At 40.1% G+C, this 17,412-nt stretch overlaps 1 protein-coding gene across 1 annotated transcript in view; it reads left to right on the top strand.

The window, feature by feature from the left end:
* The window catches only part of sdc2 (syndecan 2), a 47,346-nt gene extending 31,154 nt beyond the window's left edge, over window positions 1-16,192 (top strand). Inside the window, exons 2-5 of the mRNA XM_031295900.2 lie at window positions 6,357-6,471; window positions 7,268-7,440; window positions 10,546-10,675; window positions 13,656-16,192. Of these exons, the coding sequence (XP_031151760.1) occupies window positions 6,357-6,471; window positions 7,268-7,440; window positions 10,546-10,675; window positions 13,656-13,819 (582 nt within the window). The 3' untranslated portion in view covers window positions 13,820-16,192. The remainder of the gene's footprint in view (window positions 1-6,356; window positions 6,472-7,267; window positions 7,441-10,545; window positions 10,676-13,655) is intronic.
* The last annotated feature ends 1,220 nt before the right edge of the window (window positions 16,193-17,412 follow it).

Here is a 17,412-nt window from a genome sequence, read left to right as displayed (position 1 = left end):
AGGCTTTTAGCAGAGCAACCTCCAGGCTACAGGATTGTCTGCAGTAGTGGGTTATTTCCCCCTCCTTCGCTCACTCTTTTCTCATCCTCTCCCACTTTTTGTCCACCCCCACTCTCTTTTTTATCCCCCACTCTCCTCCTCTGTCTGTCCTTGTCTGCCTCTTCGCGGACATCCATGTTTTGTCCAATCTTGGTCTTCATCCCTTTCCCGGGGTCTACAGGTCAAACAGTGAGAAAGTCAGTCAGTCTGGAAGCTGCCCTCCCGCTGGCATATTAGTTCATTAGCAGGCAGACATGCCAGTAACAGCAGCTCTTCTCACAGCTAATAGAGGGCATGCATCGCTAGCTACTAGCTCATTATGGCAGTTTGCCCTCCTTGCTCGCTTTCACTTACTCTCTCCTTGTCTGTCCCTTTCAGACGTCTCTAAGCGTAGTCAGACTGTGTAGGATCTGCTTGTTAAGGTGTCTGTCTGTGTGTGAGCAAGTTTCACCTGCTTCATTATTACCTGCCGTGACAGCGATGCTGGTATTGTTTTCACTGTGTGTGTGTGTGTGTGTCATCATGGCAAAATGTGGTCATGGAGACACCTTCTGTAGCGGGAACTACCACAGAGGTGTTTTTGAGTACTTTGAGTACTCTGTGGACAGAATTTATTTTTTAGATTATTTTTGGGGCTTTTCTGCCTTTTAATTTGACAGGACAGCTTGGCGAGAAAGGGGAGAGAGAGAGGGGGAAGACATGCAGGAAATCATCACAGGTCGGATTTGAACCCTGGACCTCTGCGTCGTACTTACATATACTGTATGTGCGCCTGCTCTACCACTGAGCCAACCCGGCCACCTCTGTGGATAGATTTTGTCACCGCGATAGCCATGTCATCACAACCATGCAAGATGCAGTCACAAAACTTTAGTTGGTCTGAGCAAGGGCACCCAGAAGAAGAGGGGTTGGAAGTAGGGAAGGGGCCATTGACCACTTAACGCCCCTGGCTCAATTTGGTTTCATGGCTGGTTTGATTCCATCACAAGATTATCTCTAGTTTCTCCTTTAGGTCTATCTATTTACCTACCCTGCATAGCGGGTCAGATAGCTCCAACAAGGCTGACTGTAATTAAGAAAAAATTAAATAAAGTCTAAAAGGGTCAGGAACTCTAAGGTTTGGCCTCTGAAATAACTTTGAATTATGTGAAATCAATGCAGATGTAACTGAGTTATTGAAATGAGTAAGGGTTTGTTTTATTTCTTCTTATGGATTAATTGTCATTTGTAAGATGAAGTTTGTGATATTTCTTCTTTCAAATGTTACATTGCTTTCAAAAGATCAGTGATGTGACTGTTTTACTGGGCTTTCAAAACGAAAAAAGTGCTGCATTAAAAAAAAAGTGCAAGGAGCTGCATGAGTCCAGGCGTGTTGTTTCAGGATATGATGAAATACGATCCAGAAAGTACATATTGATTAGTAGAGCTGTGAGTTTGAATGTGTATCAGACACCAAGACAGTGGAAACTTCACGTGATAATCATTTAATTGTGGCGATTGCGGGTAAACTGTAGAAATATGGCTTTGTCATTACAAAGTGATCCACCTGTTTGGTTGGCCAATGCAGTGCCTTGATGGATGATGTTGCATTGTGTTGTGGCAAACGTTCAGGCAGTGGCCTCATTCAACTGAATGAGCATGCTGTGTTGTTTTCATACAGGGCTTAAGTATGATTTGTGAACGTGGCCCATAAAATTAGGCACACAGTCAGTGTTTTTTATTTTAGGTACCTGCAGAAGATTTTTCTGACACTGCTATTAACACCAAGAGGAGTAAATGAGTATATCTGTGTTTGTGTGTGATGGAAAGTGCATGAGTTATATTACTATATATATGTGCTGTTATATGACCCGTGGCTTTCCTTCTTATTTATTTATTTCGGTGTTGCTGCACACAAAGGTGACATGTCACATTGAAAATGTGTGCCTTTGTTGTGTAAGTATGCTGTACCGCACAGGGACTGTTACTCAGGAGCATTGATGTTTTACAGCTACAGGTTTACAGCAAGACTAGTGGAAAGTTAGGCCTGATTTATGAAGAGTGTCTTTGATGCGTGTAATGCCCAGAAAACGTTGTGTATTTGATACCGGTTGACATAGTGAATAAAAAGGGTTTACTTCTCAAAATTTAATATCAAGTTACTGCAGGTGTTAACGTTTTTATTTTTACTGGTTCACAAAACTTTAATATCACATTAGCTTTTAGATTTAGTGAATGGAGACATAGTAAGTAAGGAAAAGAGCACTGTTTTGGTTTCTAAAGATGGAAGAGTCGATAGACTTTTGTTGTGTAATAAATGGAATTCAGAAATTGTTCTCCATCAGATATTTAACATTCATAGCCAAAAACAAGATAAGTTGCAACAAGATAAGTTGCTAAAGTAGATATATCCAATTGGACCCATTTTACAAGCTTCCTGCCCTGAGTCTCTTCTACCAGTAACACTGCATGATTTTTTTCAAATAATTCTTCAGACTAGAGCAGCCATGCCATAGTGGAATAAACAAACCTGTCAACTAACTGGTTTTCGGCGTCTACTCTGCTTTACTTGTCGACAGATTGATGTCTGGTTCAGCTCAGAGTCTGCGATAAGGGCTGAAAGCAGAGACTACCTGTAAATGTCACTGGATTTGATAAGGAGAGAAAAGTTTATCGGGCGGCTGTGTCTGTGCACATGCATGTGTGCGTAAGTGACAGAGAAAGTCAACGCTTGCTAGTTTGTGTGTCCCGGTGGGTCAGATAAAGTCAGGGAGGTTTATCGAGGTCAAACGGACCATTTCCTCCTTAGATCTGCACTGATTTGGTGTTGCAGCGTAGCTCGTACAGTTGAACCGCTCTAACCCAAATGCTTTGTTTAAAAGTGTTGAAATAATGATTACATGATTAACTGAATAATCAAGAAGATAATCCCTAATTAATCAATAATGAAATTAATCATTAGTTGCAGCCTTAAGGGATTCCTGGTTAAAGAGAGAGAGAGAAAATAAAATGATAATTAGCTAGCTGCTTGTGCATCACTATGCATATCATCCATTTATTCATTTAGCAAGTCAGGTGAAAGTGTTTTCAATATAATTAGAATGTCTTTGAAATCTGTGTTTATTACGCATGAGGGAATTTAAAGCTTCATTGTTAATACGTTGGACCCTATCTTGCACCCAGCGCAATTGACTTTGTACACCGACGCATGTATCATTCCTATTTTGCACCTGACGCACAGCGGACTTTTCCCTCCACGGACTCACGTCGGTAAATTAGGGAATGAACTTGCGCTCCCGGGGGCGGTTCAGCAAAAAGAGGAGGCGTGTTCTGGCGCAAATGTTCCCTAGTGCTAATTTGCAGTTTCAGAAAACAATTCCGCCACAGACCATGAAGTCTAAAGTCAGTGGTGCGTTATTCAGATGCTATTTTAAGGGCGCATGCTTGGCCGTAATGTAGTGTGCACACTATGCATACACTTTGCTTCTCTCATCTCACGGACCCAGCCGTTCCCATTTTTGCAAACCATACATAAATACAAGGAAAAATATGACCTTGTTTTACACAACATTTCCATGGATCATGGATGTGTTGATGACATAAATGAGGAAATATTAGAGGACTTAAGGAGATGTGATGTTGAACTGCATGTGCCGATGCCACTTAACCCAAATGCCCCAGCAGCAGCACGGGAGAGGAGAGACAGAAGAGCTGCATCGTCTATAGTGAGGTAATCTCGGTCTAATGTTTGACTACATTGCAAAAATGTCACCATGCATTCATAACCTCATGATTCAGTGAGAGTGAGCCAAAAACATCGGAAATTATGTTTTTGTGACATTTCTTTATTTACATTTTGTCAAAAAGAAAAATCAATAGCAAATGTCGGTCTCCTTGGCTGTGAACCGCTGCTGGTGTGCGTCCATGAATGTATTAAGAGCGTGCGCCTAGCAAATCCGCCATTATAATAGCAATCCGCCATGGAACAAGCGCGCCTGCTTTTAAAGGGAATGTGAGATAACGCTCTGATTGGTTTATTGCACGTTATGCCCAAACCACACCTATGAGTAATGTAGCTACTTCAGACCAACCCATCTTAGATTTGCGTCGAGCGCAAGAGTCATTTATTCCGCCGGTATAATAGCAACAGCACCCGAGATCCGCCCACAAAGCTACTTGCGTTTGGCATTTGCTACTTGCGTTTCAGATCGTTATCGTTAAAGTAGGGCCCTTTTGCTCTTTATGCATTTCTTCACGTTTTCGTGTGTGTGTGTTGTCTTGTGTGCTAAATTGCTCACTCTAATGTATGTATAGTCAATGAATCAATGAATGCTTGCATACATTTGTAAAACATGTCCACTCATGCATGGATGTGTGTGTGGCCTCTATCTCATTAGTGCCCTTTGTCACCAGTTGATCTGTGGCCCGTCTCCTTTTGGTCCATTGTGCTCATATCGGCAATGCATAAAGACCTGTGGACCGCATGGACCGGTGAATTGGTTTGGATGAGAAGAAGGCAAGAAAGGTTAAGATAAAGTTGCTTTGAACAAATTCTCTCTTTGATCAAGCGGCTCAGCAGTGAAAGGCCTTTCTTCCAGAAGTCAGAGCCAGTTGAGAGAGGAGAGATCTAGATACGTATTGTTCTGTTTCATCTCGCTTCTGTCTTTCTTTTTGCTCTATCACGCTGTTGTTAGCTGTGTGTACTCCTTGCCTCTTTGTTATGGAGAGTGCCAGGACTCTCTTTCATTACTCCACACAAACACATATATGCACATACAATGACTTAAAAGCATTACTGAACACACTGACATTAGAATACTGAGTATAATTGGAAATGCTGAGATGAAGCAGGGACATAACTGAGAGAAGGCATTTTCTCTGTTCTCTTTCTAGTGCTAAAATGATTTGTTGCTTCGAGTGATTGAACAGAAACCGAATCTGCAACAACTCGGATAATCAGTTTATTATTGAAGTAATTAATCAAGCAACATTGCCCAAAAAACGTCCTTGTTCCAGCTTCAAAATTAGGATTTGCTGCTTTCATGTGTTTAAAATCTCTGTAAATTGAATTTATTTCAGTGTTGGACTGCTGGTCAGACAAAACAAGAAATCTGAAAATGCTACTTGATCTATGGGAAATTGTGATGAACATTTTTTAATATTCTGTCTTTTTTCACTTTTTAAATTGCAGACAGGAAAAACAGAAATGCTGAAACCCACAGAAAGTTTACATCATTTACAAACTTGAAAAAAAAAAAATAGACAGACAATTCCATAATGAAAACCGCCCTACTTGCTTCCCCCTTGTCCAAACCAAGAATGTCCAAAACATAATTTGTCTTTGCACATTCTCTCAGCTTTCTCACAGCACGCCTCTTTTTTTTTGCCTTTAACAACAACAACAAAAATCACTTATTTCCTGTCAAGCGAATTGATTATTTCCTCCAATCTAACTTCATTCAGCCCCAGGTTTATCAGCACAACATCCTCACAGCACACACAGGGGTGATATATTATGGGTGTTCTCTTTTGTACTTATTATTATGGGTGTTCTCTTTTCTAAAGCAGGACTATCAGTATAGCAGGAGCAGTACAGCTGACCACAGATTGGTGAATAGGAGTTGAATAGATGTTGCCATGGATGCATTTATAGCTATTCCAGTTTCACACACACACACACACACACACACACACACACACACACACACACAATATAAATAGTTATGTACCACACACACTTTGTATAACAGCTGTATTATTTAAGTATCCAACATATATCTGGCTCTGCAAGCCACTTTAAGGAAAAATTTTTATAAAATCGTATTTCTCGTTAAAATATCAGCTTACACACCATGAGAGGAGGTGCTTTCTAAACAAACAGGCACTGTTAAAACTGTGGTATTTTCAGCCAAATTAAGCCAGAACACAAACATTCCCACCACTTAGGCTTGTTGTCAAGACAACACTGCTGTGGGAGGGGCTACATGTTGTGATTGGACAGTCACCTGTGCTTCATGTAAGTCCTCAAATGGTGACATGTTTTTAGAGGTTCACCAAAGTCATTAGGATTTATTATCTGGGGACCACCAATGACTCTATGAAATTGTATGGCAATGCATCCATAGTTGTTGAGATATTTCAGTCTGGACAAAAGATGTGAACAGAACGACACATTGCCACCCCCAGAGCCACACTGCTGTGTGAAAGTGCCTGACTTTTCCTCTAGTGCCACCAGCACTCCAAAGCCCACACTTGTCCTTTAACGTGGACTTCTATAAATAGAGATGTGTAATAAAACCATCAAGTCATCAAAACCTTGTTATCTTGTTGTTTTACAGATAGCAGACGCAGCCAAGACTTCCTCTCAGGCTGATGACTTGTACCTAGATGACACAGGCTCAGGAGGTTTCTACCCTGAAGATGATGACGACTTTAACTCAGGGTCTGGCTCAGGTAAGACACACACACACACACACACACACACACACACACACACACACACACACACACACACACACTTCTTCTTCATACTGTAGCAAAAATAAAATATATTCAAAGATACTCAACATCTCTGAATACGAACACACACACACACACACACACACACACACACACACACACACACACACACACACACTTACCCAGAGGTGTGATTACATTAATTTTCAAGTTTGCTGCAGGTAGGTTTGGTGAAAAGTTTCTGTCTTTCACAGGGAAAGCACTTCCTCCCCTTTCTCTTTGTCTATTCTTTCTTTCACTGCCTCTCTCTTTCTCTCACTCGATTTAAATTGAGATTGCCTTGTCACCCAGACTGCAAGTGTGCAAATTTTTCTTTTTTATTAGTTCCTCTGCTGTACTTGCTTTAAGCACCTTTACAACCCTCATTCATTGGTCAAAAGTAAGTCTCCTTTCTGAGAGAGTTGCATAACTGCAGTGAGAGAAGATCATGCTAGGTAAAAGGAGAAAGACCAGATCAATAGCCCTTCCAATATTGTATACCCTATAACGCTGCCACTCTGTATTCTATAGGAGATATAAACTGTAAATAATGCATTAAAATAAATCCACAGACCATGAAGCTAAGTTAGACAAACTATATCACTGTGGGCATGAAATATTAATAACACGAATGCACCTATTTTACCTATTTGCACATACACAAATCATAATCTTAACATTTTTAACTGCCTTTTTAAATTCAGTAACACTCTGCCTTTTAATGGAGACATTATTTACCTCTTTCTCCCAGGTGGAGGGGAAGATGTGGTGGAGGAAACGGTGACTGTCACTATGGTTTATATGGAGCCCAATGCAGCAGAACCCACCCAGGACTCTACCAAAGATTTCACCCCCAGGGTAGAGACAGCCACGGTCAGGGAAAAGGCCAGGGACATCATACCCAGGAAACCATTCAGAACAGAGGTAAGTACAGCCCGACTGATACTGGATTTTTGAGTCTGATACCACTATTAAGTTTTAAAAAATCTGATAATGTCGATAAAGACAATTTCTTTAAATATACATTCTGTATTTGACAACTTATGTGTTACTGATGCTGATATGCCCACATGTATTTTTGCGCCACCGAGATCACATGGTGCTCTGAGTAGCCTAAAAGTCCACAATCACAATTTTTTAAGTATATTGAACTACTAAATGTATATGAAACTATTACATTAAAACATCCAGAAACATTTTCAACTCTTGCCATGTACATTTGTATATAATATTAAGGCATAATGCAACTGAAAGTCATTTATAATCATGCTGGTTCATTTGTAATTGCCCTGACTCAACAGAGAGTGACACAATGCCTCAGTATGTCTTTAGCTGACCCAGTATGTCATCAAATCCCCGGTAATACCAGGAGCTGTGAGGTTGCTTTCAGGATAAAGATCAAGTGCTCACATCAGTTCTCAATGTTTTCGCTCTATTGCAAATTACGGAGGATTACATCTCTCTCTCGGACATAATCACTTATTCTGGAACCATCCTAGATCTCACTTCTGTGGGATGCACTCTTACTGTACTGTACTGGATATTACATCTGTTTGGGATTAGTCGTCAAGGTCTCAACCCTCTAAGCCAAACCTACCTGGCCCAGTTACATTTTTTTCACTCTTGCCTCTATCACTACTCCCTTAATAGCCAAATGTACTGGCATAGTTCCAGTTTGGTCCTTTGCACTCTTCTGTAGTGTTATTGGAAAAAGCATGGGATACATGGGCCCAGATCCATTCCAGATATGTTGCTTCTTTTCCTAGAGTCTCAGCAAAACCTCAGGTGGCTGGCTCTGTCAACTGGCTCTGTTTTCATTGCCTACCTGTTTTGAGCCTTGCAATCTTTAATCTTTTTGGGGAATCTGGATTTGTTCCATTTTGGTCTCCATTCTCCTCCTTTGACTAGACCTTCATGCTAAGTGCACCAGTGGAACTCTCACTTTTTCCTTAAATGTATAGCTAAACATGGTTTGAAATGCACTTATTTGCTTTCTTGCCTAGAGTTAGATGAGAAGATTGATACTTGTACATTTAATATGAAGCTAGAGCCAGCAGCCGGTTAGCCTAGCTTAGCGTTAAGACTGGAAACAGGGGAACATCTTGCCTGGCTCTGTCAAAGGGTAACTATAGCCACCTACCAGCATCTCTGAAACTCACTAATTAACACATTATATCTTGGTTGTAAATATCATGTTTGTTGTGAGACTATTTCTTGGCTGGGCACAGTGAAATAGTCCCAAACATAACCCCCAAATTGTAATTTTTAAACATCAGTTTTTGTACAGATTAAACAAACAAGATATTGATATATATGTTGATAAGTGAGTTGTGGAGGTGCTGGTAGGTAGACAGATTTTGTAACCTAGGCTAGCTGTTTCCCTGTTTCCACTCTTATGCTATGCTAAGCTAAGATAACTGGCTGCTGGCTGTAATTTCCTATTAAACTGACTGATATGAGAGTTGTATCAATCTTCTCATCTAGCTGTCAGCAAGAAAGCGATTAAGCGTATTTCCTAAATATCAAGCTATTTCTTAAATATTAACAGTTGTGATGAATTTAGGGATTATGCCATAACACCTAAGGGGGCTTACACACCTGCCTCGTTTAGTTTGGTTGAATCGCACTAGAGTTTGTTTGCCCTGCTGGTGCGGTTCGTTATGGCAGGTGAAAACGTGGCAATCACACCCGGGTGCTCACCAAAAGCGGACCAAACAAGCCAGACCTCCTTGAAGAGGTGGCCTCGGTAGGCTTTCAATTGAACTCTGGAGCAGTAAGTTTGTGGTGAGAACAAGATCCGACCTCGAACCGCACCAACTGCTGTATGTTCCAGTGGCGGCTGCTGGTCTTTCAAAGAGGGGAAGCTCATTTTCGACCTACATCATAAAAATTGTCCATTTATTGATATTATAATAATATATTACATAATAATCATAATAATCATAATACATATTACATAATAATAATATAATAATAATATCATACAATAATAATATAATAATTATTATTATAATAATTTATAATATCCGTGAGAAGGTTTCATCAAGAGGCATGGCCAGCAGTACATTTTCTTTGTCACAGCACTTCCAGTCAGCCAGCAAACTTTGTCATACCAGGAGAGCTGTTACTGTTACTTTTCCCTATCTTTGGCACTAAATCAATCTTAAGTTTTGATCTAACCCTGCTGTTTAATTCTAAGTTTCTCCTCGTAAGGAAGACTTTCAAATGGCTTTGCCAAAACCAGGTCAACAATATTAGCATTGTCTGCCATCGTGTGTAGTTTGCTAGCTGGCTAGTTCACCCCTACAACACTAGCCTAGCCTACTGTATGAATGAACAAACTATCTAACGAAACAATATTAAACTTGAAGGAGGAAATGTGGGAATTAGGTTAAACTGAAACAAGGAATGTGGTGTATAATTGTATGAAATGTATGATGAAAATTGGCTAGCTATTTCACCAAGCAAATACTAAGAAATAGATTGCAGCAGTTCGTCTTTCAACAACACTTGCAAAATCCGCGATGGGACTGAGCTGAGCTCTGCTCAAAGCCTCGAACAGCTTCGGCGACTTTTTATAGTACAAAATCGCTGTCAATCAAAAGGAGATGTAGCGGAACATAATCGCAGCATTTATCCAATGACCGTCTAGTTTCAAAGCACTGAAAAAAAACTGCTCAAAGCAGTCCCATTGAAGTGAATGGACGCTAGGCTTCAACAGGGAAATGCACTGTGACGCTACGGGAATGTATCAGAAGGAAATCGAGTCAGCTGATTCTGAACAAACTCGTCTTCAAGATGAACATATTCTAACACATTTTTAGTCAATAAAATGTTTTAGACATTTTAGGGGAAGCTGATACGGACCAAAGCAAACGAACTAGAGGTGTGAAAACGCCCTGAATGAACACAGATCCTCAAAACACACAGACAAGAAATATCAGGAGAACAGAATGTGAAAGCCAGCTCAGTCAATAAAGCAGCCTCGAACTCCCTTCTAACCATCCTGTTTTTCTTCTCCTCATTCAGGCACCAGTGCCAGTTACAGAGGACATGCAGAGGAACCAGCTTACTAGTACAACTAGTGCTCCCGGCTCACCCCAGGAGGCCATTGAGGTCCGCACTGAAAACCTCTTCCAGAGGACAGAGGTGTTGGCAGGTATGTGTCATAATAAACCACAACAGACATCAAACCACATTGGAAAATGATTTCCAAGTCTTAGCAAAAAGTCTGGAAACGGGGAAACGGCAGAGGTATAATATGTTAATTATTGAGCTTTAGAGGTGTTGCTAGGTGGACTTTCTTACTTTTGGACAAAGCCAGGCAAGCTGTTTACTCCTGTTTCTAGTTTTTATGCTAAGCTAACCTTTAGCTCTCATCATTTAACTTTTGACAAGAAAGCATATATCCCAAAATGTCAAACTATTCCTTTAATATTTGAGCCTCTAATGAAAGTAGCTTTTCAGTTTGATGCTCCACCAACAGTCTTCGATGCATTTTGGGAACGTTTGTTTAATTTGTCGTCTGTTTCTCACATTCTTATACATTACAACGTGGAAATTGCAGGAAATATTTTCCATAATGTCTCCAGCCTAATCCACTTCTCAACATCATTATTTTTAATAAACTCCATCTGCGTCCCTCTGTGAGACCTTGTAGTTCACAGCATTGTGGGATTTCAAGTGTGTATGTGTCGCTTTAAATACATGAAAGAGTGGAAAGGAAATTATCTGACTTGAAATCACTGTGCTCTCTGATGCAGTCTATCTCTCCCTATGTGTCTGAGGCAAACATTGATTGGTACCTCACTTTTACTTTGGAGTGATATCCATCTGGTGTTGGCAGTATGGTTACATGAGAACTCGGCTCACATCTCTCTCCTAATGATAGTCTCATTTCATCTTTTGCATATTGTTCTTGGATTGTGATTAAAAAAAAAGAAGGTATTGCCAGTAAAAGTTCTTTAGATAAAGCACGTTAGTCACTGCTTATCTCTCCCTTCTCTACAGTGTTCTCCTTACCCTTCTTCTAGATTATAACCATTACTCTTCATCTCCCGTATGACTTCCATAAAAATAATTGCCCATAATCAAATTTTCATTTATTCGCTCTGAATTGCGTTACTGCTTTTTGGAGCTCAGCAGCTGGTTGTGTGCCAGGATCTTTACCCATGGGACCATGGGGCCTGTCAACATATGAAAACCCAAAGTGGAGCAGAGGGCAAAATGTAGCACCAGGAGAGACCCTAAACCAATTATGAAGCTATAAAGAACCTCGTACAGGCATAATTGGGAGGGAGAGTGAAATAAGCCCATGTGGCGAGTTAGACGCATTAGTGAGGAGAGTCAGGGTCAAAGCTGTAGGAGGGCGTGGATCATATTCAGATTTCTCTTGATGTTACACCACTGTTGGCATTTCGGTTTACAATGTGTCCTTAACTGAGTGTAGGGTACGCACATCCAAAAACATCTACAGGTGGTGGATGAAAAATAAGTTGCACGCAAAAGTCAGAGAAAAGATCTGCACACTGTACTGACAGATCCAAACGTTGCTCCCTCGTCAGGCATTGTTGAATAACCGTCACAAAGCAGAACAAATTGTCCAAAACAACAAATCAAACTGGTCACCCTTGCGTGATTGTCAGGGCACATTTTATCCGTTGCTCTACTGGTGTCCCCCAGGTGTGTTGCATCAGTGACTAATAACTAGTCACATCTGTCCTCCTCCTGTGTGACAACAGCTGCCCCTCTAATCGCTCTATATATACACACACACACACACACACACACACACACACACACACACACCAAACTAAAAGACTTAAAACAGTACACTGTTAAACAAGTTAGTTTGCTAACAGATGGTGACTTGACTGATAAAAGAAACAATGACAAGTCACATTAAACAAGTGCTAAACCAATGTTTTCGCATTACAAATTACAGTGGCGCTTCACAAATGTTACTCCTGAAGATCAGTTCACTAGTCATGGTTAGTAATACTCAGCCTGTACAAACAGTTGTACATCGTGTTCTACAGTATAATCCTGTTTCTGAGAATATAACCCTAATGATGTCTTCAGTGGAGTTATTAAATGTAGGATCCAGTGTTTTTTTTAGCTTGGCTCATCGTTGGGTAAGTCATGATATGTTGAGTACCTATATAATAAGTGTAACTTATACAGTCAATTTGGGCCCTGCTATAATACCAAATTGACAAGAAAGTTAAAAAGGTTATTAGAAAGTACTGTGTGTTGTTTCTTATTTCTGTTACAGTGGTAAAACATTCATCAAACAATAAAATAACTTCTTACATATAACATTATGCTAGCTTTATCTTTTTGTCAAAAACTCTACAAATAGAATCTGATTCTATTCCTGAAAGTTTTTTTTCCACAATCTTCCAACCAGATGAACTAATCAGAAATGGAGATTTTGTGTTCGCTGTCAATATTTTTGTCTTGCAATGAGATTTATCAGCCAGTTCAGGAGCAGAAATAAGATTTAGTTCAAGCCATGCTGGACTGGTCGTTGTTTGTTTGTCCCCATTGGATTTATTTGTCTGACTGTTAAGCAATGGAACCAATGCAATCGGCTTCTTTCTCTTAAGCCCCGAGTCGGCAGTCACTAACTTCAATACAGACCATGTTGAATTAACCACCATTGGAACAACACAGCTCTGTGTACCAATCAAGGATTGGAGTCTTAATATCCCCTAAATGGAACACTAACTTTCAAACTCACCAACAGGACACACATTAGAAGTGAAATGAGCGACAGAAAATGATCGATTTTGTATCCCTTGAGACAAATTGAGTTTTTTTTTCTCCCATTGACATGAAGTAACTGCATTGATTTCAACATTCTGCTGAGACGGTTGCCACTTGGTTTCACCACATTTAAGCCCTAGATTTTGATCATTTGTTGGGTGATTGCATTAGTATTGAGTACTGATAGGGTTGTTAAAAATTCACTGTGTCATAATTGATTTCTCAAGACACCGTTCATCTCAGACTATAAGGAGCCGGCTCAATTTAAGGTATCATTGTCCACGAGGACACACAGTAGACATTGATTTAACTTTCTGAGCATTGATAGTTTACCTTCCCTTTCTGTCTCTGCCCGCCCCCACCCCCTCCAGCTGTTATTGCAGGCGGCGTGATCGGCTTCCTGTTTGCCATCTTCCTCATCCTCCTCCTGGTCTACCGCATGAGGAAGAAGGATGAGGGCAGCTATGATCTGGGAGAGAGGAAACCCTCCGGCGCAGCCTATCAGAAGGCCCCAACCAAGGAGTTTTATGCATAAAAAAACCTCCCGTCATCAGATCAGCAAAATCGCGAGTGACTGTTGAAAACACAGTCCACGACAACAGCAAACCTGTTCAAACACGAACAACAAGAATCAACAACAAATTGTTTTCGTTTTGTTGTTGATTTAAGGAAAATAGCATACATGGAAAGCTTTTGCATAGAGTATTGTTATTAAGACCTTTTCTTTCTTCTTTAAAAAAAAAAAAAAAAAAAATATGAAAACCAAGCATTTCTCATTCTATGGCAAAATCTCAGTGTATTAAAACATTGTGTGTATTATTTGAAAAGGCTGAAAAAATATTAAACAGAGGCAAGGAAACTAATCACATCTGTCTTCTGTCAAAGGAGCGGTTTCTAGTCACTGACTACTCTTAACTGTAGCAGTATATTATTTGTAAAGAAAACAAATTTACAAGTGGAAATAATTGAATATAATTATTCTGTATCAATCCTACTTTCTTGTTTTTCTTTTTCTTTTGTCCTAGCATGTCTGTTGTTGATCTCTAAAGGTGTATTACATTAATTTATCTTTTCTCTGATGTTAAAAAAAAAAAAATGCCTTTGTAGTTTTGATGAAGCTCTTTGGTCTTCATATTAACGCTGTTAACGGTCAATGTAAATGTTCTCCCTTCAGGTTACAATGTTTATTATTTGTTCTCACATCAGTTTTTAAGTCAAATGTGAGCATTTCATTATGTCTTTGTTTATTTGTTTGTTCTCTTCTCTTTAGCCTTTTTTTTTCAACAGCATTTTATTTACAGTACATACAAGGAACAGGTCTTTAAACGATAAAAAAATAAGCGTGTCAGAGCTCGAAAAAAAAACAAACAAAAAACGCAAATCTCGCTTCTGTTATGTCTCGCTGAACTTCTTTTCTATTTAAATGCAATGCTCTTTCACATCGCACATTCACTGCTTTTGCTTCCCACTGCTGTGGTGCAGCTTTGAGTGTTCGTGGAGTTTTTTGGGGGTGAAGTTTCTGCACCGTGGCTTGTTGTGTTTTTGGCCCATAGCCACCTCCCCCCCCCCCCACCCCCGATGTGTCCCTTGAGTTTAGTGACTGCACACAAACTCTGCTGGCACCCTTTCACCCTAACATCTCCTCCCCCTCTCTCTGTTTACCCTAACCTCCCTCACTCCCACCTTCTTTTTACTCAGATCACTCCCCTTCTCAGCTCCATGGAGCCACCTGTGTAGCCTGGTGTTATTGTCCCTGTCCCAGTGTTGATGCTTTAGGCCCAAAGGTCTGCTCACTAAAGGCTACTGCTTGGACACAAACACACCAGACCCGGGCCCAATCCCCACATGCAGAGCACATACCTCTGCAGAAAACAACCCCCAAACCCCCCCCTCTAGAAACCTAGTTTTTCTTCAGAGGGATTGATAAATATGGCTGCACAGAAAATGTAAGACTCGTGTTATGTCTGAATAGTCTTTGACAAGACACTCACGTTCAGGGCTACTCATGTTTCTTTCTTTAGTGGTCAGTGCACGCATTTCAAAAGAGCTTCTGTTGAGAAATTGAGGTTGTTTACCAGGTTTAAAACCTGAGTTTAACCCAATAAAAGGCCACAAAATGGCTGCAGCAAAATAGCCACGTAGCTACATCAAATGAAAACATTACGGTTGCATGACAACAAGTTACTGTCTATTTTTTTTTAATGTCATGTCTACATGACCTTGCTTTGAAGAGACGCGCGTGTTTTGTCCGTCAGGTTTGTGAAGTTGCCTTTTTCAGCTGTACAGTAATGTGAAGTAGACACAGTAGATGCAGTGACATCATCTAAACTCCTAACACCACCCACACAAAGCTGTTCATCCCTCTACATCTCCATCTCTCGTGTTCTTCTTTCAATCCATCTGTGATCCTGTTGTTGTCCACTACCATCCTCTTCTCCCCATCTCTGTTGTCTGCTCTTCTCATAGCACCTAAGGTACTGGACTATTCTGAAAAACCCAAAGACTCACAGTATTTCTACTCCCACCATCCTCCCGGATCCAGACCCCTCCACCATGGCCACATCATGTTGTTTCCTCATTCTCTTTTAGTGTTTTTTTTCTCTCTCTCTCTATTAGAGACCTGACCGTTGAGTCCAATTGCTTATTAGTATATGAAAAGATATATAAATATATATAAATGTATATTCACAAATGTTTTAAACCTTCAAAGTGCCTACCATTTGGAAATGTACTTGCTCAAGGTGAGCATGTGGCGGGTGTGTACACAAAGGAGGGGTGTAAACGACTTGACTGGCATTCTCTGAGCATGGATGACTGTAATGGTAACTTTTTTTTAGTCTTACAAAAGCTGACAGTATTGTACCTATAAGTTGAAACAACACTACTGAATAAACATTGTGGCCTAATATCCAACTGTGTCTGCCATCTCATTTGAAAATCACACTTTTTTCCTCCCGGATCTGTTGATTGTGTCAATGTTATGATCAATTAAATATCTTTTACAAATCAAAACTAAATCACACAGAGCAGGAAGCATGTTGCGCCTCTGTTGTGACTTCAACTCAAGGGGGTAAGCCAGCCTCCGCAAACCGTACCTACTATGGAGCCATTTTGATGCTAATAAACCATCACCTCCTGTTAGCATTCCATTGACATCACTTTGACAGCGAATAACTTTACATCTGAAGCGTTTAAAGACTTTATTTGTCCATTGTTTATTTCTAAAGAAACATGACAATATATAAAAGGCTCCATTACCTTGTATCTCACGTTATGGCTACGTAGCAGACGTTTTTGTAAAAATAGACTAACGATTGTGTCATAACCAAGCGACTTGCTGTCGCACAGTAGAGAAATTACCGTACAGGAGAAGCTCGCAGGCAGTTTCGACTTACATTAGCTGTTTTACTTTAATTACTAATGTTAACTAGCATTTTAGTTAGCAATAATTAGCCTGTGCCTATGTTATCTCCTTACATATACCTACGCTCCCTGCTCTGCAAGATTCAGAATGATTGAGATTTCTCTTGGCACAGCTACCAGAAGACTTCCAACTTTCAGACACGTTGCTCACGTCACATCTACATCGTCAAGCTCAGTTAGAGGCTGCGCAGTAACGCTCAGCCATCACCGGAAAAGTGCTTCTAATAGACTTCACTGGCCTCCGTCGAAAACAACGGCGTCACTTTGTCCATTTATTTTACCGTCTATGCTTCAACTCTCATCAGGTGTTTTGCAGTTACCAGTTAATGTAAAACTCTCACTGTGACTATAGGGGGCTGGGTGAAAAATAAATCAATAATAAAATAATAAAAATAATAATAAAATAAAGTCAATAGTTTGAATGGATTGAGCCATTTATCAAGCAAAAATGCCAAACTTTCCTTCATACCAGCTTCTCAAATGTGAAGGACTGCCTTTGTCAGTCTTAGATAACTATAAATTGAATATCTTGGATTTTCAACAGTTTGGTCAGACAAAACAAGTATTTTTTAGGAATCACCATGGCCTCTGGGAAATAATCTGCTTTTTTCACTATTTTCCAACTACTAAATGATAAATTGATCAGTAGATTAATCTGAATTGAAAACGATTGGTAATAGCAGCCCTAGAAAGTTTCAACTCACG

The sequence above is a fragment of the Sander lucioperca genome, chromosome 14 (assembly GCF_008315115.2).
Source record: "Sander lucioperca isolate FBNREF2018 chromosome 14, SLUC_FBN_1.2, whole genome shotgun sequence".
Classification (NCBI taxonomy): domain Eukaryota; kingdom Metazoa; phylum Chordata; class Actinopteri; order Perciformes; family Percidae; genus Sander; species Sander lucioperca.
Note: the sequence above shows the minus strand (reverse complement) of the source record. Positions and strands in the feature narration are given on the sequence as shown.